This window comes from Rhinatrema bivittatum, chromosome 8 (genome assembly GCF_901001135.1).
Source record: "Rhinatrema bivittatum chromosome 8, aRhiBiv1.1, whole genome shotgun sequence".
Classification (NCBI taxonomy): Eukaryota; Metazoa; Chordata; class Amphibia; order Gymnophiona; family Rhinatrematidae; genus Rhinatrema; species Rhinatrema bivittatum.
The window spans coordinates 233,212,241-233,237,758 of NC_042622.1; the positions used below are offsets into that span (position 1 = coordinate 233,212,241).

At 46.2% G+C, this 25,518-nt stretch overlaps 1 protein-coding gene across 1 annotated transcript; it reads left to right on the forward strand.

Annotated features, from left to right (window-relative positions):
- Positions 1-415: 415 nt before the first annotated feature.
- On the forward strand, positions 416-24,598 carry GIPC3 (GIPC PDZ domain containing family member 3). Its single transcript, XM_029614076.1, has 6 exons — positions 416-919; positions 4,526-4,711; positions 6,146-6,326; positions 16,504-16,616; positions 18,082-18,163; positions 21,645-24,598. The coding sequence occupies exons 1-6, from the start codon at positions 671-673 to the stop codon at positions 21,794-21,796; spliced, it is 963 nt and encodes a 320-aa protein (XP_029469936.1). The 5' UTR covers positions 416-670; the 3' UTR covers positions 21,797-24,598.
- Positions 24,599-25,518: the final 920 nt, after the last annotated feature.

The following is a 25,518-nucleotide window of genomic DNA, read 5'->3' on the forward strand; positions in this document are numbered from 1 at the left end:
GTGTCCTTGTGCGTGCACCGCCAACTGCGCGCACGTGGACGCCCTCACGCAGGTTTTAAAATTACCCTCTAAGCTTGTAAAGGATCTGCTTTGGGGCTAGGATGCAATATAAAGTCCTATCTTTTCTCTTTTATAATTAACAGCTTTAAACGTTTTGGAGGATGCTTTTTTTTTTTTTTTTTTGCTGCTGCTGCTGTCTCTTTATGCCACGCTCCGGTGCGTGCTCTGGTAGCAGCCTTTTTTCCAGTTAGAAAGAAAAAAAAAACACCTTGCTCCTCTCTTTCTTCGTGATTTCCTGGCTAAGAATAAAAGTTCCGCAGTGCTGTTGACAGCTGTTCCAAGCTCTGATTGGTTGGGAGCCTCCCTCTTTTATTAAGGTATCCCAAGGTGCCAAGGTTCAGTGATGCCACACCTTGCTGCTCTGCTTATGAACAGAATGATGGGCTGGCTCGCTCTGCCACTAATTGGATTACCTGAGCCCCGGAGGATACAGTTACCTGCCCTGTGGGCCTCAGCTTGGATCTTTTTACCTGCCTGCTATTGAGCACCGAGCAAAGCGCTCTCTATAATTCATAAAGGCCAATTCCCATTGCAGCCTCTTCTCCCCCGCTGCAAGGGAGCTGGCAGGAGGAGCAGAAGGAGGACCCGAGCAGCTGGAGGAGGAACACCCATGGAGAACGGAGTGCCCCCGGAGCAGGCAGCCCATCGTCGGGCGTTGACGGAGACGCAGGGCCCCAAGCATGGCAGGGAGACGGTGCCCACCACCCTTCCACCGCCAGCACCGGTCCGAGTCCGGCCCAGGCTGGTCTTCCACACTCAGCTAGCCCATGGCAGCTCCACGGGCAAAATCGAGGGCTTTACTAACGTGAAGGAACTGTATGCCAGAATAGCCGAGGTCTTTGACATCTCCCCAACAGAGGTGAGTGGGGGACCTGCAGCAAAATATGCGTGACTTATACTTCACGCATATCCAGCATAGCTCCCTGCTTCAACGGCAGGGGAGAAGAAAAACAACCAATAAGGGCTAATAACATAGTCTGGGTAAAACAAATAAGCATGGGTGCAGCTTGCTTATTGCGGCGGCTACTACCCCTAACGAATCAAGCTAGATATTTCACTTGGATGCAGCTCCATCACTGCTCTCTACATTAAAGGTGGGGGTGGAAGGGAAATAGAACCAAGAGCTAAGAGAAACAGATAAGTATGAGAGAAAATATGTGTGAAGCTTGCTGGGCAGACTAGATGGGCCATTTGGTCTTCTTCTGCCGTCATTTCTATGTTTCTATAAAAGGCATAAAGGAGAGCAGAGGAAGGTGTGCGAGTCCGGCGATGGATTGCCATCTGCAGCTTAGATAAGGAGAAGGCTTTTGTTTTCCAGCATGCAATAGTCGCTTGTATTTCCAAAGCTTTTCACTTATTATTATTATTTTTTTTTTATTAGCTCTTTCTAATTCAAGTTGGGGAAATGCTTATGCAGTGATTGAATCTGTCCGTCTGTCTGCCGGGGCAATAACTTTCCTCAGGGTGAACCGATCAGGATGAAATATGGGGTAAAGGCCAACGCTGGGCCTGGAGTTTACCCTATTGAACATGACCTCACTCTAATGAGGTGGAGATCATTTTCTGCAGGGTATGGGAGAAAGGCACTGGAAACGTCATGTGTATCCCCCTCACCCTTGTTTAATGTTTTTTCAGTGTTAGCATAACACTAAGATAGGCAGCGTGCCAGGGTGATGGAAGATGCTCGAAGAGGTACATTTTGTGTTTCATGAAGTCTGGTTTAAAGGAGCCTCAACAGAGAGGCCGCTGACATTTCACAGCTGTCAGGAATGACCCAGTTCTGATACTGATGAGGGTGGTGGCCCTGGGGGGCAGCTGCTAAAACTTTTTAAAATGAGGAAGAGTTGGAATGGGTGGCCACCGCCAGGCCTCTGCGGTGACTTGTGAAAGTGCCTGGCTGTGGGCTGATCTTAAGTCTGTTTCAGTATAGCTTCCTTTTTTTTTCCTTTTAGAAATGCCACTCAAGTCGGTCAACAGACAGGGCCAGGAGGAGGAGGAGCCATTGCTCTTGGACTTGGCGTAACTTTCAGACGTTCCCTGGTTGCATTATTTTGAAACCGGTTTCCAGCACCTGAGCTGGAGAATGTCCGTCCCTCCCCGCCCTCGTTTATTGTACGGTGCCTCAGCGGCTTGAGAGCTGAGTGCAGGAATCCAGTTTCTCCCATGGTTTCCAGATTAGTTACACTTTATGCTGGACGCCTCAGCTGTTTGCTCAGCCACTGTAGGAAGGGTCCACCTTAAGGACAACAACGGGGGAGGACTTGGAGGTAAAGGAATGAGCTTTACATAGGAATCCAATAACAGTAGCATGTTGGATTTTTTTATTTTTTTTTTCATTGAGAACATAGATGTGGAGAAAAGCAGAATGAGAAGACTTTTCCCACTTTCAGTATTTACATTAGGGCTGACAAGGTACTGACATTCAATGTAACCTGGGTTCCAACATGGCACAAGGCAATAGGGAAAAATGGATTCCTGTCAGGTTCTTTTTTTTGCCAGTAAAAATAATATTTGGGCAATTACTGCTGTGAGATTTTCACAGTAAAATGTTACAGCATGTAGGAGCAAAAACTGGGACTTCTATCTTTTTTTAATCCTAATTCTTTAGGAGTCAATTTTCAAAGGGTGTAGGCTCCTACCTTTTTTGGAGTTAGGCCCCTAAATTAATCCTGTTGAAAATGTACTAGGGCGGAGCGCTAAATTTAGGCTCCTAGTTTTACTAGACTTCTAAATGTAGGGACCTAAAAGAGGGTGGCTACGGTAGCGGAGGGAGCAAAGTTAGGAGCTCGGCACTGATTTTCATAACTAGGCACCTATTTTAAGAGCCATGCGCGGGCGCACGTGTGCCCATGTTTGCTGGCATGCGCCAATGGCTGTGCCCATTTTACAGCATACTCCCGAATATGCGCACATATTATAAAATAGCCTGGATGCTTGTACGTGTGCCCCCCCAGTTTATGTGCACAGGCACGCGCGCAAATTCCACCTGGACCTTGTAAGTGGGGGAGGGGAGGTTCATTAGATATGCGCGCCAGCACTAGAGCCCATTTTGCCAGTTCATTCCCAGTTCAGCCAGTTAAGCAATCGCCCTTCCTACCCCCTCCCTTGATAGTTGCCTACCTTTTACACTGTTAGGCCAGACCCCGCTAAGCCTCACTAAATAGCCTATATTTTTTTAATTCCTTATTCGCCGTCCTTAGCAGAAGTAAAGTTACGTGGTAGGGGGGACCCGGCGCAAGCTTGTGCATGTAAATACCAACGCACAGAATTCATGCCTCAGCCCCGGCTCGCCTCTTTATCCAGAAACCCTTCTTGTGCACGTAACGGGAGATTCGCAGGTGGAAACAGGCCTTTTAAAATCCACGTGGCACACAAGCACGCAGCCGAGACGCGCATGTCTCCCGGTTTTTCCATGTGCAAGGCTTTTAAAATCAACCAGTTAGAGCCTAAATCTATGCAAATGAATAGCAATCCTAAAATGTAGGATCTTAAGTTTTGGCCCCCTAAAGTTTATGTGAATTTTCGGCCGATATTGAAACGGCACTTAGTTAAGTCGGACTTAAACTGGCTAAGTAGTGACCACTGTATATCCAGCAGCCGCCACAGAGCCGGTTAAATCACTTAACCAGCTAAGTTCTTAGTTGGCTAACTTGAGGGTGGGCAGTGAGTGAAACGGGGTGGCACTACTTAAGCAGGATAAGTTATTTGGCTTAAGTAACGATATTGAGCTTTAGCAGTTAAGCTATCTGGCCAAGTTAGATTTGCTCAATGGGAGGTCTAACTTAGCCTGGTAAAATGTATCGGGGGATATTCAGCAGCATAGCCGTGCTTCTAATATCCCATCTAAGTTAGCCAGATAACTCTATCTGGCCAACTTAGATAAATGGATATTTATTTTAATATCTACCCCTTAGGCTCCTAAGTTCAGCTGAAAATAGGGGCCTAACTTAGAAGCTAACTTAGGAGCCTCAGGCCTCTGAGTTTCTTCCCTCCATCCTGCTGCTCGGGTCAAATACATGAGATGAAGGAGGCTGGATGGGAAGCCTTCTCTACAGATGAACCAGTTCTTTGTTGTCCTATAACATAGCTTGGCCACCACGCTGCACGCAGTCTTCAGCCCTTCACTTGGGCTTTGAATGTGCCATTGGCTCTGCACCCAAACCACATGACGTCATTGGGAAGACTCAGTGTTACTGTGCTAAACCTGTGCTACTGACAAGCTGAGAGGCCCACTTCTAGACAATTGTTTAGTTTAGTTTAGTTTAGTTTTTTTAAATATAAAGCAAAGTTGCTAGAAAAGAACTCAGAAAAAGTTTGTTCTGTTCCAAAAAAAAAAAATTATTATTGCCTAGATAATCTGCGCCGATGCTTAGAATGGCAGGCAGATATTTTAGGAAGACTTCCTGACCCTCCACATACCCTTGAAAGTCCTAGATGAGGCAATAAGATGTGTTCTCTGGCACAGATCCTGTTTTGTACCTTGAACACGCACAAGGTGGACATGCAGAAACTGCTGGGGGGTCAGATTGGCCTGGAAGATTTTATCTTTGCTCATGTCAGAGGTGAAACAAAGGAGGTGGAAATAACCAAGACGGAAGATGCCCTGGGATTGACAATTACAGATAATGGAGCTGGCTATGCTTTCATTAAGGTAAGTCAATTTGCTCTAGCCAGGGGTTGTTCTATCTAGGTGGTGGTAAGCGCCTGTGAGTCCTAGAAGGCTTGTTCTCAGCCACAGATAATTCAACAATGGGAGAAAGGTTTCAGATACCAGAGAGGACTTCTATCCTGAAGTTAGTCTCCATCACAGGCTGTCCAGTACAGGGACATTGGCATCAGAGAGCCAAACATTTTCTTATATCAAAAGATCACCTTCCCCTCCCCAACTTATGGTTAAGGTGTCCAGATATTCTATATAAGTGATGGGGTTCCTGGATCTCTAGGCCTTTCTCTCTTATGACCACTTGGGGACCATGGGCCATACTTTGGTGGCTAGAGTCACCCAATGTTGTCATGCATGATGGCCATTATCTCACATTATTAATTCCTCCTTGCTTTCCAGAGGAGCTTTGTGACCTCATAGACATGTAATGTCTGAGAAATTCAGTAAAATTGGAAAAAGAATCATCGTGGACTGTTGGGTTGAAGAAAGGAGGGGCCGAAAGAAACACTGGGCAACAAATTTTCACAAAAGTCATGTTACGGAAATGAAATTAGTCAATTCTTATAAATTTCCATGTGCTAAACACGAATGTGACTGTGAAAATGCAAAATTGGCTCTAGTTTTTTTGTTATATGCAATAATATAATTATATCTTGAACTGTATGCCAATAGTAGGAGACCTACGGTTAATACCGTTTGAAAAATGAAGTAATAGACTACGTCTTAGATTTCTTTGCTTGTCTCTTGTACACCTGTTCAGGAGCATCTCTGCGGAGTGTCCAGCAGTAGTCAGCCAGCATGAATATTTCAAATGCTCACCCTTTCTGACTGGGCTTCATATAGTACACTGCTGACGTCAGCTTACTCGTCAGCAGCATGGAGGTAGAACTGCATTGCATCAGAAAATGATGTAATAAACTCTGGATGATGTGTGCATGATGGTATTATGCAGTATGATGCAATATTACATCGTTCTAGGCTTATTTACAGTCCTACTGGATAAATTTACATGACTAAACATAGAAAGTGAACTATATGAAATATCTTCAAAACGAGAGCCAATAAAAACTTTTCATGGTCATATTCGTGTTCAGCACATCAAGATACTACAGAGTAGGACCTTTTTAGGTCAGTAACACTTTCATTGTTGCCCAGTGAAATTATTGTTTCTCAATAAATAGAAGAGAGAAGTCCATATATTATACCTCAGAACTAAGATGGCAAAGATGAATAGAAATTACTCCCAAATTACTGATGCAGATAGACATTAAAATTGACCTGTGCTCATCAAAGGCTTGTTTCATCAGTTAATGAAGATATTTAAACAACTTTCTTAATGAGTGTTGTTCAAGTTAGGGTCCTCTCTAGAATGGAAAGGAGATTTCATCTTTGATCTTCTCCATACTACCCTCAACCTTCCAGAGAATAAAAGAAGGGAGCATTATTGACCGACTCCAAACTGTATGTGTTGGTGACAACATTGAAGCCATCAACGACCAGACCATTGTGGGTTGCCGCCACTATGAAGTTGCCAAGATGCTGAGGGAGTTGCCCAAATTGCAGACGTTCACCCTGCGGCTGGTTCAGCCTAAGAGAGCATTTGGTGAGTCAAATCGAACCATTAACTCAATAGTAGTGAGGGCTACTACTCAATCTAGAGTGAGGGAGGGGAGCATATGTTATAAAGTGCTTCTTCATATGCAGAACAAATAACAGGCCAGGAGGTGAGAGGATTCATAGCAGACTTACATAAATTTATAATGGCCAACCAGCCATTCATGGCTTTGGTAGAAACTTTTAATCAGGATGTTGGTCAGCAGGAAAGTGTCTTCCAGGTCTTAAGAACATAAGAACATGCCATACTGGGTCAGACCAAGGGTCCATGAAGCCCAGCATCCTGTTTCCAACAGTGACCAATCCAGGCCACAAGAACCTGGCAAGTACCCAAAAATCAAGTCTTTTCCATGTTTCTGTTGCTAGTAACTTAATTAATAGCAGGTAATGGACTTCTCCTCCAAGAACCTATCCAATCCTTTTTTAAACACAGCTACACTAACTGCACTAACCACATCCTCTGGCAACAAATTCCAGAGTTTAATTGTTGAGTGAAAAAAAACTTTCTCCAATTAGTTTTAAATGTGCCACATGCGAACTTCATGGAGTGTCCCTTAGTCTTTCTATTATCTGAAAGAGTAAATAACCGATTCACATCTACCTGTTCTAGACCTCTCATGATTTTAAATACTCTATCATATCCCCCCTCAGCCGTCACTTCTCCAAGCTGAAAAGTCCTAACCTCTTTAGTCTTTCCTCATAGGGGAGCTGTTCCATTCCCCTTATCATTTTGGTCGCCCTTCTCTGTACCTTCTCCATTGCAACTATATCTTTTTTGAGATGCGGTGACCAGAATTGTACACAGTATTCAAGGTACGGTCTCACCATTGAATGATACAGAGGCATTATGACATTTTCTGTTTTATTCACCATTCCCTTTCTAATAATTCCCAACCTTCTGTTTGCTTTTTTGACTGCTGCAGCAAACTGAACCGACGATTTCAATGTGTTATCCCTATGACGTCTAGATCTCTTTCTTGGGTGGTAGCACCTAATACGGAACCCAACATTGTGTAATTATAGCATGGGTTATTTTTCCCTATATGCATCACCTTGCACTTATCCACATTAAATTTCATCTGCCATTTCGATGCCCAATTTTCCAGTCTCACAAGGTCTTCCTGCAATTTATCATAATGTGTTTGTGATTTAACTACTCTGAACAATTTTGTATCATCTGCAAATTTGATTACCTCACTTGTCGTATTTCTTTCCAGATCATTTATAAATATATTGAAAAGTAAGGATCCCAATACAGATCCCTGAGGCACTCCACTGCCCACTCCCTTCCACTGAGAAAATTGTAAATTTAATCCTACTCTCTGTTTCCTGTCTTTTAGCCAGTTTGTAATCCACGAAAGGACATTGCCACCTGTCCCATGACTTTTTACTTTTCCAAATGCCTTCTGAAAATCCAAGTACACTACATCTACCAGTTCACCATTATCCACATGTTTATTAACTCCTTCAAAAATGTGAAGCAGATTTGTGAGGCAAGACTTGCCTTGGGTAAAGCCATGCTGACTTTGTTCCTTTAAATCATGTCTTTCTATATGTTCTGTGATTTTGATAATTAGAACACATTCCACTATTTTTCCTGACACTGAAGTCAGGCTAACCAGTCTGTAGTTTCCCGGATCACCTTTGGAGCCCTTTTTAAATATTGGGGTTATATTAGCTATCCTCCAGTCTTCAGGTACATTGGATGATTTTAATGATAGGTTACCAGTGGCGGACTCGCGATGTCGGACCAGTTCGGGTATTCGCCGCCCAGGCCGGCCCAGGACACATCACGTGGTCTGCCAAGTGCGGCTCTGTCACGGCCGCGCATGGCAGACCACGTGACTGGAGCGATCGGCCCACCGGGGAATGCCCGATCCCCTGATAGGCCAATCCGCCCCTGTAGGTTACAAATTTTACTAATAGGTCTGAAATTTCATTTTTTAGTTACTTCAGAACTCTGGGGTGTTTACCATCCGGTCCAGGTGATTTACTACTCTTCAGTTTGTCAATCAGGCCTACCACATCTTCTAGGTTCACCGTGATTTGATTCAGTCCATCTGAATCATTACCCATGAAAACCTTCTCCATTACGGGTACCTCCCCAACATTCTCTTCAGTAAACACCTAAGCAAAGAAATCATTTAATCTTTCCGCAATGGCCTTATCTTCTCTAAGTGCCCCTTTAACCCCTCGATCATCTAACGGTCCAACTGACTCCCTCACAGGCTTTCTACTTCGGATATATTTAAAAAAGCTTTTACTGTGAGTTTTTGCCTCTACAGCCAACTTCTTTTCTATTTAAATCTTCATCTATTTAAATTTCTATGTAAATCTTCATCTATTTAGATTTCTTTGTTAGAGAACAAGAGTTCCAGGCATACTTCAAATAGTGGTAGGCACAAATTTAGTAGGAGACTGGTAAATTTTCCATTTTCCAGATCATTACCTATAAATCAAGGTAAGTTAATGGGTTAATACCCAGCAATCTAATCTCTGTACAGCTGGGATTGACACTCTCCAGCTCTGCCGGTTTGCCTCACTCCTGAACTACATTACTCTGCTGTGCCAGCACTGGGTCCCAAAAGCTCTATCATTGTTTTTCGCTTTTGACATTACAAATCCTGATGATCTCGTGCCAGTACCTCTTCTACCCTCACGGGTTGGCCAGCGCATCTCAAGACATTTTGAGCCAAGATATTTGGTGGTTTGCTTCATACTTGAATACATTTAAATAGATATTTGAATCAATTATTATATAACTTGTCGCTAGAGTTAAACTGGTTTACAGAAAACAAACAATCATGAGGCCAAATGTGATTATAACCCCATTTCATAGGAGAACATTCACAGATTGCTGCCTTTCACGTCACTGCCATCATCCGTTTGTGTCTAGATCAGATGGCCAGACATTCCAGTGGACCAGTTAATGGTTTCCAAACTCCAGTTCCCAAAAGCAAACACAGTTCTGGTTTTTAGGGTATCCAAGCTTTTCTCTGAGACCAAATGTGTGCTAATACACCTGTTGAATATTTATAATGGATGTCTTGGAAAATCAGGCCCGTTTGTGGCTCTGAAGGCCTAGAGCTGGGAAAGCCTGCCAGACAACAGCAACATCCAGTGTAGGGACACCAGCTAGTCCCATGTCATGAGGGGCAAGCTCAGCTGGTCCTGCTTTAACCCCACTGCATCTATAGACTTGTAGTGTCTGCAAGTGGACATGTGCCATGAGGAGAAATCAGGTCTGGCTCAGTCAGTTGCTGATGACCTGAAGCCATCTCAGTGGATCTGATTTATTGGTCTGGCCATTGTGTATGATGGGCACTAGGGGGGGCACTCCATTAAGTTAGCAAGCAGCACATTTAAAACAAACTGCTCTGGGTGTGGGCATTCCCAGATTTTAGCATTAAAACAGCTTGTAACTACGTGCATACAAATGCCCCGGGGTACCTATCCGTGTGTCTTTACTTCTTCTGTGGATGGCATGTAACTAGTAAAAAAAATAAAAAAATGAGCCTAGTTAGCGAGGATTGAAGGGTTGGGGGTAAAAGGGAGGCAGGTTAATTAGGGGACTTAGGAAGTCCTAGCCATTACTTGGGTGAATTGGGAATGGACTGTGGCCTGAGAATAGCCATTGCTTATTACTGGCATTAGTAACATGGGATCTGTTTAATGTTTGGGTACTTGTGACTGTTGGAAACAGGATGCTGGGCTTGATGGACCCTGGGTCTGACCCAGCATGGCAACTTCTTATGTTCTTATATTCAGATTTTGGGAGGATCCTGGTAGGTTTTTTTTTTTTCACCCCTTTTGTCCTTTTTCATTTTGACTTTCGCTTTTATTTCCACTGAATAATTCACTATGGCTAGAGAAAGATTTCCATTCTTGCAAGCACACGCCCATTTAATTACTGAATGACGCATATGGTGCGTGTTTCTAAATCAGCCCCCTGAGCATAAGACGCTCACAATGATCACACTCGGGGGGGACTGGAGGGAATGGTTATTTCATAAACTCTCCAGAAACAAGAGCATAGTTCAGGCCAGCAATGAGTAGTATCTGGATTCCTACCTCCTCGGTCTGGCAGGGCTCACAGACAGCCGCTGGCAGATGGAAGAGAGAGATGAGTTTCAGGGCTGTGGGGAGCAGCCTGGAGCCGTAGAAAATGAATAGCTCAAAATCCAGCCAGAGTTAACCTGGCACTCAAATTCCTAGCTAAGTTTGCACGCTCTTTTCTTTTCAATTATATGTTCGTCTTTTTTTTTTTTTTTGCATTGGTTTTAGAGGGTGTTTTTCTCGTTCGCCACATGTTCCCGATGCTTAGATTTGCAGGCTCTGTATAATATATCTCTCCGTGCACTGGGGGCAGGAAAACTCATGCATCGTCTGACCCGTTTAACTCTGGCTTCGGATCTTCCCGATTGTCATACAATGCAGGAGAATAACAGACAGGCTCTGAGGCTTCAGCTCTCAGTCATTCTGTGTTTTTTTATTTTATCTGTCTTTTAGGCCCCCTCCTGCATCCTTCAGAGGCCTCCCTGCGCCCCCCCAGACTTCTCTCAGATTCTAAACGTGCACAGGCTTTCCCCCTTCCATTCCCAGGTTTCACCAGTCAGCCCTTGATTTTCAAAGCGACTTAACATGCATAATAAAACCCCGTTGTTATGCGCGGAAGCTGTTCCTGGGGCAGGGGAAGGTGTGCATGGAAACGCACACACGTCTGCTCGGTAGCAGGTGTTGCTTTCTGCACGTGGGTGTGCACAAATGCTCAGGGGACATCTCACGAATCTTCAAAGCCGGCTTATGTGCACAAGTCTGCAGGTACAAAATGCCTCTGTGGGCGGTGATAAAAGTAGCACCCCTGTGTCTAGGATGCGCTCATCACATCTGGGCCTTTAAAACTCCCCTGGGTTCCATGCTTCTGTGTTTAAGCCACATTTGTTAACGTGCATGGCATGAATATTCTACGTGGGAAAATATCTGTGCATGCTTTCGTGAACTAGGGAACGTGGGCATTTCCCTGCATTACAGGCGCGTGTGCACACTGACACATACGCGTGGACTTTTGGCGCAGTGATATGTGCTCCGTGTGGCTCCCAACACTACTGTCACTTTACCTGTGATGACTCATGCGAGTATACGCTGATCTACGCAAATTATTGAAAATTGGGCTCTCTCTGTGCAGGATTACATAAAAAAGTTAAAAGGGGGCTGAGAAAGAGAAGGGGAGGGTGAGGGCCTGGTGGCCCGTGTAAGATTCAGAGAGGTTCATGTTCCAGGAAAAATGACTGGAGTCACTTTAAGTGCTATATAGTGCTAGGGGAAATAATCCCGCACTTTGCTAAGAAATTGAACTCTCCAACAGCAGATTTTGAGGAGAAAAATAAAGAGAATGTTGTGAGGTCTCATTAGGCTGTACTGAAATTGTATTTATTTGGCCACTTTAACCCATGGCTTTGGTATGGGAGCCCCACCCTCTCCCCGTGCTACAGCTGCTCTTGGTTGTTAACCACAGAACAGTTTATGCCACAAGGTGGCGCTGCATGGTCACAGTGAGGAAGGCCACTCATACCTGAGGCTCACATCTGATGCCTCTAATTAGGATAAATGTGCTTTAAATCTTTTGCCACAGAAAATAAAGCAAAACAAAAAATAGGGGTAAATTGAAAAGGCTTCATTTTTGCATAAAGTTGTTCACATTCTCATCCCAAGCTGACAAATCCTTCTTCCACAGGACTGGTGCTGTTTCCTTGGAGAGGTTACACTGCGACCAAAATATGATAAAACAGTGCCCTCCACCCTGACTTTTAAAGCTTCCTTTCCTCCCACCTCTGCTGTGGTTTAGAGTTCAGATTCCTATCTTAATTATCCCAGTAGCTTCCCAGTTGGTTCCTGATAAAAGCACTAAGATGCAGGTCTGGTATTGCATTCCAGCTAAGTAGCATTACTATGAAATCTCTAAAATAACATACCAAGACCTGATGCGGAGATTCAGCGGCAACTGTACTGGGAAAACAGCCAAGGTCTGAAGAAAAACTTGCTAGGAGCAATGGAAGAAGATTCTTCTTAAATGTGAAGCAGTTGGCATAAGATTACCTCGTCCCCACAGGCCGTGCAGTTCTGCCAGGTGACCCATTCTTGGGGGGGAGACGGTTTGGCTGTTAATGGGTTTTGAGTTTATATACCAAATATACCAGGGGAGGGTGAATAGGGGCAACCATCCTGGGCCCTGCGCTTTGATTCCATGTCTCCCCCCGGGCATGATCTTTGCCCCACTCTCTCCCACCTGCAAGAGGAGAATAGCGCATCTTACCTATGTCTGCTTCTGCCGGCTTCGGTCTGAATCGCATGGGGCCCTGCAGTCTCAGGAGACCCACCGGCTACAGACTACAGACTGAAGTTGACGGAAGATGAAGGTAAGAAGTGCCACTCTCCTCCAGAAGGTGAGAGGGGGGGAGGGGGAAGGTCACCTGGGTGTGGAGGGGCAGAGGTTGGAGAGGACTGTACCAGGGTGGATAGGCTGATCTGTTCTGGGCCCCACATCCCATCTAGGATGAGTCCTGTAAAGGGAGGTTTACTGACCAGGAGTGGCCCAAACCATCTCTCCAGACAATGAATTATTTTCCCTTAACAAAATGATAGAACACCTCAAGGCTGTTGTGTGGGTTCTGGAAGAGTTTGTGCATGGGTGTCAGACTGTTCCGCCCCTGCCTTAAACAACACAGAAGCTAGAGCCGGTGGAAGGAGAGCTAGGCCCGGGCCCAGGGTGCCGACCATTAGGGGGCGCTAGCTCATGGCCCAAAAAAAATATGAGTGGAAGGAGTTGAGGCTGGGGGGGGAGGGGGGTGTTGGCACAAGTGGGGGGGGGCATGACTAGGGGGGCGGGGCGGCGCAAGGCAGAAGGTGCCTAGGGCGCCTAATCCCCTTGCCTCGGCCCTGACAGAAGCACATCAATGTCGGTCACGTCAAGGCCATGGATACCTATTAGAATATGCACCAAGGCCTCTGTCACTGGAGGCGGGGCTTGTAAGCAACGCAGCACCATGACATCATCTGGCCGGATGCGGGTATTCGGCTTCTTTTGTACTTTTTATTTTGAAGTATTCATATAATTCAAGAAAAGAAAAAAACATCTTGAATAGAAATCACAAAGAAGTAACTGGAGGTAAATGGACATATGTAAAACAAAGAAAAAGAATAAAAAAATAATCCCCTGCAACTCCCGCCACTAGTCTCTGGCCCTTAAGCTGGAGAGGCACTGCTCCTAATCTGAAAAAAAAAACCAGATTACAAACAAGCTGCAGAGCAGAAGGACCAGGACCAAAAATAATGGCAAACGACTCACAGAGATAACTTACAAATGAATGCCAAATCTTAAACTGGCTTACCCCTCAAGAAACGGGATCCGAGGTAGAAATGTGAAAAATACATGTCAAGAGCCTTGCAAAGTCACGTGACAGCCTCATGGAAATGTAAGAAGAGATCGAGCCCCCGCACTGGTAAAACTCTGGGCTTTAAATCAAGGAACCTTTTCTTTTGTGTCACACATGAAACATCTGGGGCAAACGTAAACATACATATTTAAAAAAAATGGGACATTCGCATGACGAATAGACTTTCTTTGATCCATTTTCTGTCTGGTTCCCTCAAAACATTTCCTTTGGTTTTTTTTTTTTTTTGGGTGGAGGAAGAAAGGCTTTAGAAGTCAGAGGGGGGAGAGCATCTCCCTCGGAGAGAGAGAGAGAGAGAGAGCTCTTACACATGTCGTCGGCAGCGGAAATGATATGAACCTTCGGGAAAGTTCAAATTGCATGCCATTCACTACTGGATGACATTCTCCCCAGTCTGCAACTTATTCTGCAGAGATTATTACTGTTCATTAGGGATAGTCCTCCACTGTGAACCTGGATTATTTTCTCCTCCAAAATATGGAACAGGATTTATCGCCCTAATTGCTGATAAGGGATGAATCCAAAATCTGCAGACAGCCTTCCAAATAGCTCCTATTTAATCTCCTGCAGTGGGGAGATGAAGGCTAATCTGAGGCAGTCTGGTGGGCTTTATAGCATGTGCTGGACTGAAAGGCCCCCTCAGGCTGAACTGTAGCTTTGGTTTTCAGTCTGCCGGGCCACTGCTCGCATGCTGGAAGAAAACTTGGGGATTTAGGCGTCATCGTCTTACTGCCAGCAGCAACAGTCTGCAGCACCAGGACGGCAACTCCACCTCCCCCACAAGCCCGGCAATTCCCCCCCCCCTTGAAGCTCTCCCTAGTTCGCACAGCCCTGGGAGAGAACGGCGAAGTTAAGTCACAAGGGTGGTCAAGGGCCGCAGCAGGGCTATGCCATCCATCGGGCCAAGAGAATCCCCACCCGAAGATGAAACTTGGCTCACCATTGCCTGGCACCTCCTCCGAGGGTTGCTGCACCGACACAAAGTTGTTGGTTGGGCGCTATGAATTTGTAGTTCAGTTGCTGAGGGATACACCCCTAGCTCTCCCTTTATGCTTCCCTATGCAAGCCAGGTAGGGTGAAAAAAAAAAAACAAAAAACTAAATATGGCGATGGCATGGCGGCACCCAGCATCCGTCAGGTCACCAGCCTGACTCGCCCGGCTGCCGGGCCGTGAACGCATCCTTGGCTGGAGCATCCCGTGCAGGAAGGCTGTGACTGGGAACGGTTTCTAAAACAGCTCTGAACTCTGACCTGAGTCATTTTAGACTTCAAACCTCTGGAATACTGTGAGAAGCAAAGTTTTAGGTTTATCTTTTCCTGTCCCCACGTTCAGAATAGAAATATTTTGGCCTTTTGTCACTAGACCTTGAAAACATTGCTGACATTACTAGGCAGAAAGCAGTGAGCTCCTAGCATGTTTGAAAGTTTGTCTTAAAACACTCCATTGTTTATTCAAATTTAAATGATAGTCTTAAAGTAACTTTTTTTTTTCTTCTGGCAATTAGGAGCCGAAACTCAGGAGGTGGGTCACCATCTTTTAGTAATAAGTTCAGTCCATGAGCTCCACCTACAGCAAACAAATCATGAAATGGGACTTCCCATACCTCATACTCTGAGGCTGATATTCAGTGCCATTTGTTCAGCTAAGTTTGGATTTAGCTGGACAAATGGGATTTAAATATCACAAGAAGTTGCCATGCTGGGTCAGACCGAGGGTCCTTCAAGCCCAGCATCCTGTTTCCAACAGAGGCCAAAACCAGGCCACAAGAACCTGGCAATTACCCAATAACTAAGTCTATTCCATGTTACCGTTGCTAGTAATAGCAGTGGATATTTTCTAAGTCAACTTAATTAATAGCAGGTAATGGACTTCTCCTCCAAGAACTTATCCAAACCTTTTTAAACCCAGCTTACACTAACTGCACTAACCACATCCTCTGGCAACAAATTCCAGAGCTTTATTGTGCATTGAGTGAAAAATAATTTTCTCCAATGTATATTAAATGCACTACTTGCTAACTGGGCCGGTGCAAGGTTATTAGGTGCCCTAGGCGAACTTTCTGCCTTGCACCTGCTGCCTCCCCGGTCTCAGCCTTGTCTACTACCTCATTCACGTCTGCTGAGTGTGTGCGTCTCTGGGCTGCAAGCAGGATGGGCACTGCTAGCTGCACGCTGAATCTCTACTCCTCTTTGCCGCGAGCAGGATAGGCTGCACTCGCGGCCTCACATGGCGGCACTTTGGCGCACCCTACTGGTTGGCTCCCGAGGTGACTGCCTGGTTCACCTAATAGGACGTGCCGGCCCTGCTTGCTAACTTCATTCTCTCTGGCTGACCACCTCCCAAGTTATTTGGCATAGTAGTTAGCTGGATATGCTTAACCGGATAACGGAGGCGATCCAGGGGCGTTTCAGGGCGGATTTATCAGGATAACTTTATCCGACTCACCTGATATTCAGAGTTAGACGGGTAAATTAGCTAGCTAACACTGATTATGCCACAGAGCAGTCCTAAAGTTAGACACTGCACTCCTGACTATCCCGACAGAGGTAGCAGGATAGGTTTATCCGGCTCGCTCTGCTGCTTGGACAGCAGCTGAAAATGGACCTCCATTGAATGTAACACAGTCTGAGAGCGAGAAAGAGTGCATATGTGTGTGTGTGTGTGTGTGTGTGAGTGATGCACAGTCACTGGCCAGGTCTCCTTTTGTGTTACAGACATGATCGGTCAGAGGAGTAAGGCTGGCAAATGTCCGAGTGAAGGCAAAGTAGCCAGTGGGAGAGAAACGTTGCGCCTGCGCACCAAGGGCACGGCCACAGTGGAGGATGCGGTAAGCCCCACAGCATGAGCAGCCCCCCGCCCCCCGAGCCAAACGTGGGAGGTCAGCAGGCTGGAGTGGACGGGCTGCCTCCAGAATGTTGACCTGGGATGGCAGTGGGAGACTGCCAGGTGGCTGCTGCAAGCTCAGTTTACCCCTAGCACCCAGGAGGGCTCCCGGTCAGCCCCATTCTTTTCAGGACGGGCAGAACCAGTCCTGATTTTACCCTCTCCCGTCCCCAGCTTGCATGGCCTGATTTGCAGTCCTTTGCTTTTCTTGAGGATGTAAGCACTGCAAGTCTGGGCTTGCAAACAGGAGAAAAGCCAAGACCATAGGCAGCTGGTGACCCTAGTAACAGATGCATCTCCCCGCTTGTAAACTATTCGTAAGCCAGAGGCGTCTGAGCCCAGGCGCGAGGAGTCTCGCCGAGCTCTGTGTCTGGGGCCCACTGCCCTGAGCTTGCCAGTAAGTGAAACATCTATTTATTATTGGAAGACTGAAGGGAAATGCTGAGCCTTATCTCCCAACACACCAGATCCCCATGGAATGAGGTCTCTTCCTCTTTACTCAGACACACAAAAAAATGCCCTGACACTTTCCTTACTTGGTGATGCTTCTACCACCAGGCACTCCTGAAATAGCTTTTCCTTTATCAGCACAATGTATGCTTAATTATACAGAAATAAAACACCCAGTCATGTATCCAGTGGGTGCCCTGAAATCAAGTTGCAGGAAGTTTACAGAAGGAGCTTTCTCTTTGATGCCTGCTTTTCAGATCAGATGTTGCTAAGCCAAACAAGTCTGAGGCCAATATTCAGCCATTATCCAGCCGAACAAGTTGGCCAGATAGCTGTCCTAGACTTATCTGGTTAACTAAGCCGGATAAGGCTGAATATCTGCATTTAGCTGGCTACAGTCAGCTGGATAAGTAGCTCTGGTACAGAAGGTCCCCGACCTACCTCTCAGTTAGTTGGCTAAGTGGCAGCTCCTGGCCATGCCCAGAAATTGAAATGGTGCCACTTAGCCAATTAAGTGGCACTGAATACCAATCTCTTTATTCCTAAACAAGTGATCTTAAATAACTCTCAAGCAAACTATTTAAAACACAGACACAAAAGTGAAAAGTTTACCTAGTAATGACAATAAAAGAAATATGCAAAGGCACAATAGCATAGCAACACGAAAAGAATAAAGGGCATTGGAGATTAGGAAACATATTTCTGGTGCATTTTAAAGAGACTTGGTTGACCGCTAAACTAGTGTATAACTATCTTGTGATTGATTTCTTCTTTAAAAAAACAAAACAAAACATGGTGGGTTCTGCAATATTAATCATGATCCCTACAGTGCAAATGAAACTCTGTGACACACTGTCTTGTGCAGTATCAGCGGTGGGGAGCTCTGAGTGAGGCACTGTCATCTTTTCACTGGCCATGTGGGCTGTTGCTTACAAAAACTGAATGTTTTCCTTTTGCAGCCCAGCGAATTTGAGGAGGAAGCATCAAAGAAGGTTGACGATTTGTTGGAAAGTTATATGGGCATTCGGGATGTGGAGCTGGGTAAGGATGGCAACCAATAGTTATAAAAGAATTAGAAAAGTTCAATCATCTGACCACAGGGTCCCAATAACTCCAACAGAGCTTGCAAATACAAATCATAATCCTTCCCTTAAAGTTTGAGCTCCTGGATATCACTGAGAAAGGGCCAGCACACTTGTGTACCATCAGCCAAGATAGGTGTGCCCTGTTTTCAAAAGATTTTGCAGAGATGCAAACTGACCAGAGCCGTTTTCTAAATATGCCTCCTGGCCTTATTTAAAATATTTTTCAACTTACATTTAAACAACTGAGAGACAGTAACTATGGCAAGTTGAAAAGTGTAAAACATGGCTTCCCAAACTTTGTCCTGGGGACTCCACAGCCAATTGGGTTTTCAGGATATCCACAATGAATATGCATAAGATACATTTACATATCCTGGAGCCTGGATATCTTGAAAATCGACTGGCTGTGGGGTCCCCAGGACAGGTTTGGGAAGCCATGGTGTAAGAGAGTGAGACCTCCTCTGGCTAGAGTGCTGCAGGAGAGTAGAGAGTGAGATCTCCTCTGGCTACAGTGCTGCAGGAGAGTAGAGAGTGAGACCTCCTCTGGCTAGAATAATGCAGGAGAATACCAGAGAGTGAGACCCCCTTCCTCTGGCTAGAGTGCTGTGGAAGAGTAAAAGAGAGTGAGACCTCTGGCTAGAGAGCTGCAAGAGATTGAAACCTCTGGCTAGAGTCCTATGTTTGCAGGTCCTGCCCCCTCCCTCCTCAAAGCAGGATTTTCTGGTTCATTCTCTCCCCTCTCCAATCCCCACCCTGGATAACCTGATGTCATCACAGATGAGTTCTCTCTGCTGGAGGAAGAACCAATCACAGCCAGCAAAATAAAAAGCTGGAGCTGTAACTTTATTATTACCTTATGACAGACTTGACAGCAGCAGCAGAACAGAAGACAAGATGAGGGCTATGTTTTATCATCAGTAATCTTTTTTTTTTTTTTTTTTTGCTGCTGTGCAGCTGGGAGTCAGGGGAAGTTCTCTGCACTGCCAGTCAGTTCTCTGTGTGAGCTGGCTGGGCTGATCTCAGAGAAGGGCAGTTCAGTGGGTCATTGACAGAGCAAATGGAGACAGTGAGTGCCTGAAAAGAGACAAGGAAGTGTAAAGGTGGCTGCTGCAGGCTGGGTAAGGGCTGGCAACAAAGGCAGGAATTTTACATGATGATGTTGTAGTGCCCTTAGCTAGTCAGTCCAGAGGAGGTGACACTCGCTAACAGGCCAATTCAGTATGGTGCACTTAGGCTGAGCGCACCGTTAGCCCCCGTTTGGATGAACGTTTTCGACACGCTATTATTACCCCTTATATAGTAAGGGGTAATAGCACGTGGAAAAAGGCGCGGTCAACTCCCCTAAACTAATAGCGCGCTCAACATGCAAATGCATGTTGATGAGCCTATTAGTCACGCTCGATACAGAAAGTAAAATGTGCAGCCAAGCCGCACATTTTACTCTCAGAAATTAACTCCTGCCAAAGGAGTTAATTTCGGCTGGCACTGGGAAAGTATACAGAAAAGCAGAAAAAACTGCTTTTCTGTACACCCTCCGACTTAATATCATAGCGATATTAAGTCGCAGGCCCCCAAAATAAAAAAAAAAAAAAATCTTAAAAAAAAAAAAATCTGCCCATGGCCCGCGGGTTGGAAAACGGACGCTCAATTTTGCCGGCGTCCGTTTTCCGAATCTGTGGCTGTCAGCGGGTTCGACAACCGATGCCGGTAAAATTAAGCGTCGGCTGTCAAACACACTGACAGCCGCTGCTTCCGCCAATAAGGAGGCGCTAGGGTAGCGCTAGTGTCCCTAGCGCCTCCTTATTAGCGCGGGCCCTCATTTGAATACTGAATCGCGCGCCCAGGAGAGCAGGCGCTCGCCTCGGAGCACCGCTCTCCCGCGCAGTTTACTGAATCGGCCTGTGAGCACACAAGCAGCAGTAGAAGCATTGTGTGTGTGTGTGTGTGTGTGTGTGTGTGTGTCAGTGTCTGGGAAAGTGTGTATGTCTGTGTCTGAGAGAGCACAAGGCAGTGTGTCAGTGGCTGTGTGTGTCTCAGAAAATGTGTGACTGAGAAAATGTGAGTATGTATCAGTTTCTGAGTCAGCAAGATAGTGTGTATGAGAGCGTGAGCTAGTCCTCTTTCCTCACCAGTTTTAGGATCACCAGCTATGCTGACACTACTGCACAACAATGTGGTTTTAGCTACTTTATACTCAATCTGGAGACTGTGCAAGTGGTCCCAACCCTGTCCTGGGGACCCCCCAGCCAGTCAGGTTTTCAGGATATCCATAATGAATATGCATGAGAGAAAATTTGCATGTTATGGAGGCAGTGCATGCAAATTTTCTCTTATGCATATTCATTGTGGATATCCTGAAAACCCGACTGGCCGGGGGGACCTTGGACAGGGTTGGGAACCAGTGAGCTAGTGACTTTCTTCAGGTAGGAGTTGGCAACACTACATAGGCATCAGAATGGGGTGGGCCACCCAGACTCTAGCCCAGCGATGGTGAACTCCAGTCCTCGAGTGCCACAAACGGGCCAGGTTTTCAGGATATCCACAATGAATATGCATGAGATAGATTTGCATACAGTGGAGGCGGTGCATGCAAATCTTTCTCATGCATATTCATTGTGGATATCTGGAAAACCTGGCCCGTTTGTGACCCTCGAGGACTGGAGTTGGCCATCAATGCTCTAGCCCGTCAACCTTTATCTCAGGGGCAGGCCATCCCTGCCCTCAGGCAGAAAGAAGACTCTAGCAGTTTTCTAGCATCAAGTATTTTATTGGTAGGCCTGGGAATAAATAATTCTAATCCATGATTAATGCAAAGTACGTAAAACAGAACGACTAACTGAAAACATAAAGAAGAAGTTGGCAGTTGGGGAGGAGCTGAGGGTGGAAATGGGGTGAAGCTTAGGTGGCAGAGCTTGGTTGGCCCCCCCCCCCAACCAAAAAGGCATTCTGCTGCCCCTGCCTGGTGCCCGTTGCTTGTCCTGCCAGGATGTAATTAATCTCTTGTGGATGTGATGTTTGCACCGTGCATCAAACTCGCACTTCCTCGTCTGATACATTAGGACTTGTCTGATGAGTTTGAAATTATCGTTTATTCTGTTCATCGCAGCCCAGAAACATTGAGTATTGGATCAGAAAACCAGCATAAGCACAAGCATTTAGATCCTAGGGCGATGTGTGTTGTGTGTGTGTAGGGAGGGGGCAGGTTTGGGAGGAGGAGATGTAAGACAGAGGTGGCCAACTCCAGTCCTCAAGGCCACAAAGAAGCCTGATTTGGGGGATAATCACAATGGATATACATGAGACAAATTTGCATACAATGGAGGAAGTGCATTGGACTGGAGTTGGCCATCCCTGTTGTAAGGTTTAAAATTGTATACATGAAAGCAATTGTTAACACATCCTTTTTATTTTTATTTCCTGTGCCTTCGTGCTTGCAGCCTCAACAATGGTGGAGACAGCGAAGGACAAGCTGAACCCTGAGGAGTTTGCCCGGGGCTTGGACTCCATGCTAGGGGAGTTGGCTTTTCCAGATGAGTTTGTGGTAGAAGTCTGGGGAGCAATTCATGAAGCAAAGAGCATGTGTAAATAGTTACTCTGCTGGAGTTAGCTCCAACATGTCCTCCTCTGCTCCACTTGGGTCTCCCTTTCCCTAATGCAGGGCTTCCCAAACTGTGGGTCACAAAACCTTCAGCTGGGGTCACAAGTGCCTCACAAGGCAGTGTCTTCAGGCCAACAACAGTGGCATCAGTAGTGGAAGTCAGAGTGGGGCCTGTAAACCAGTGCACACTCAAAGGCTCTGTAGTGGTCTCGCCATCGCATGGGTTTCTATGGTAACAGGAAGCCCTGCAGGAAGAGGAATGAGAACCGCATCAAGGCCTGAGAGCTTGCAATAGCTCATAGGCCCTGTGCTTGACTTCTACTACTAATGCTACGTCTGCGTGCAGATCACCATCACACTTGGGACCAGTCATGAGATGAGGGGGTCAGGCTGGTGGAGATTGCCAGTGCTACTCTCTCCTAACCCACCACTGAATGCACCCAAGAGAAAAACGTTGCCTCTATCAGCTGCCCTCTCTTCCCACCAATTGCCATTCACTGCCGACCTGGAGCCCAAAGGAAAATGTTGCCGTTGATTCTGACCAGGGCTTTACTTAGAGGAGGGTGTATGTGAAGGAAAGGATGAGGAGGGTGTAGGTGAAGGAAAGGATGAGGAGGGTGTAGGTGAAGGAAAGGATGGGTTGCAGGGTGTCCTTGAGGGCGGCATCAGCTGGAAAAGAGTTTGTCTATGAAGGCAGAAAGAGGAAATGGCTGTGGAGGGGGAGGGGGGAGATGTCAAAGTTGCTGAGAGGTGAGGGATTCAGCTCGGCAAATGTGAGAGGACTGGAAAGGATGAGGTGAGGCTGGGAGGTGCACAAGAGGATGAGCGCGAGGGGATGAAGAGAATTGTTGTAAAGAGAATTTGGGGGGTGAGAGTTGCTGAGAGGTGTAAGACTAGATCAGCTGGAGAGGAGGAGGCTGAGAGAGGGGATCATCAGGGGTGAGGGGTTTGGCTGAATGGCAGGAGGTGAAATTGAGGGCGAGGGATGAGTGAGGAGGGGTGGTAGAGGATAAGTTGGTGGTTGTAAGAGGGCCTTGGGGGATGCAAAAGGGCTGGAGGGGGTGAGAGACAGGATAGGCTTGAATGGAGGGGATAGAGGAGCTGGGAGATACAAGAGGGGGATCAGCTAGAGGGGGAAACAGAGTAGGTGGAGGATGAGAGAGGAACTCATCAAAAGGTGAGAGAGGGGATGGGCTAGAGGGTGAGAGAAGCTGGCAGATGTAAGAGGCGATTGGCTGGAGAGGAGGAGAGTGAGAGGATCGACTGCAGGGGAGGGAGGCCGAGGGGAGATTGGGGAGTTTGAGGGAGGGGATTAGGTTGAGAGAGAGAATCCCTCCCTGTCCCCCTCACTAATTTGTTTTGGTCATCTGGGATCATACAAACTTTTAAGTACTAAAATGGGGTCAGATTGTCCAAAAGTTTGGGAAACCTTGCCCTAATGGCCCCTATAACTCTTCCTTTTCCTGGCAGAAATAGCCCCCTCCTTCAGCTCATTCGGTTCTTCCCTTACCTGTTACTCCAGCAGAGCACAAGGCTGCCTTGTCATCTCACCTAGTTCTCAACTTCCCTGTGATCGATCCATCCGAGGCGATACTATAGCTGTGTCCTTGTTTCCTGCTAAGAAGTGTGATGCTGAATCAGATCTCTGCTCCCGGCAGAGCTTGGCGCATGGTACAACCTAGATCTGCAGCACATTCACCGGTTGTTAGCGAAATGCATTAATACCAAGAGGATTCCTGAAAAAGAGTCAAACATTGGCTTCATTTCTGACCTCGAAGTCTGACGTGTTACCTCCGTTGAGTTATTTGCTATTTGGAAAGCTCTCTGGGGAGCAAACGACATACGGGGGTCCTCGGTCCCAAGCTGGGCCTCACTGATATACACGATCCCTATAATCCCCTGCCCTTAATCCAGCTTTATATGGGTCCTACTCCAGGCCCCCGCCTTCAGCCCTTTCCTCATGCCACCCAATGTACAGCTAGTGCTTACTACAAGGATGCAAGCAGGGTCAGCCTAGTAAAGATTGCAAACTGGGGAGCTCAGGTGTCCACCGCTGCCAGAGTTTGAGGCATGCTGACCTTAGTCCTCCGCCTGCACCGCGGTGCCGGGAGCTCTGAAGTGGCTTTAGGTACGAGCGGAAGGAAGTCGGAGCCCACAGACAGGCCTGTCTTCTGTCGTGACCTGGAATCAGCACCCTAACAAGTATCCTGCTTCCTTCAGAAGAGAATCTCCACCGCCGACCGGGGTACTAAGCATTTTCCCCTTAGATACAAAAACCCTTTTCTAGATGGGTCCCTAAAGTAGATGCTGTCTTCATATTACAAGAATTGCATAATACTTTTACTGTTTTATTAATTCTTTTAATTTGGTTTATTGCTTTTTGGGAGCATGGGAAGCATTTTCGATACCTATGGGAGGGAGGGAGCAGTTTTGACTTGGCTGACAGTTTTTAGCTGCTCTCCTTGACATTTCCTGTTTTGTATTTTTTTTTTTCTGAGCCTTAGATTTACTTTAGGCACAGAAGAATCAGGTCAGTTCACTATCTACAGCATTAAGCTGGAAGGCCAACTTACTATGAGCATGGTATCTGCACTTTAGTTTCTTCCTTGGTCAAATAAAGATATAAGCAGATAAATGTAAAAAGGAAGTTAACCAAGGCATTAAAGTCTTTGTTGCAAACTTTTATGTTGTAAAATGTCCATCTTAGTAAATATTTAGAAATTAAAACAACCCTGACAGTGCTGTGCTTCGTTGTATGCATACTTTATTATATATTAAAGTACAGAAAAAGCATGGCAGCCATTTCTGAAGTAACTATAAAAATCTGAAGGCATTTGAAATCTTGATTTCAGGGTCAATTACTGTTTTTTTTTTTCATGACAAAAGGCACTAAGCCTTCATGGACAGCACCAAGACTTCGCCAGACCCTACCTTCTCTCCCGCCTTCCCTGTCACCGTGTGCAAGAAATTTAGCCACAGCTGGAAGCCCGCTCCTCGAACGGCCTAGCCAAGCAGTTGCAAGGCCCTCGCATCCAGTGGTCGTGTGCCTGTGGAAGGTCTCAGCCAACGAATGCTTTCCTTGTGGAAGAGACTCTCTTGGGCCAAAGGCCGTGCAACCTGTCAAGATTCTCGGCCAACAGTGCTCATGTGGAGGCTCTCAGCCAATGAATGCACCTCCTATGGAGGCTCTCAGCCAATGAATGCACCTCCTATGGAGGCTGTCAGCCAATGGGTGTCCTCAGGGGAATATCTCCTGATTTATTGTTGGTGCCAAAAGCAGCAGTTTAGCAGGAAGTGAAAGTAAGAACCAGACAAAAGTATATGTGTGGGATTAGAATGTAGTACAGGGCTTCCCAAACCTGTCCTGGTGACCGCCTCACACCCCAGCCAGTCTGGTTTTCAGGATATTCACAATGAATATGCATGAGAGAAATGTTCATATATTGGAGCCAGTATATGCAAATTTATCTTATGCATATTCATTGTGGATATCCAGAAAACTTTGGCCTCCTGTGGGGTCATATATGGGCAGCCCTGGACTTCTTCCAATAACTAATGAAAGTAACTAGCAGGAACCAGTGAAGCTCTTTTACAGAGGCTAACTTGTAAGAAAAACCTTCAGGTTCGTTTGGTTCAATTTCAACGGCAGCAGAACTGGGTGAACCACCAAGTCCCTGGCCTGACCCACCTATTGCTCCACATGGTATCAGCAG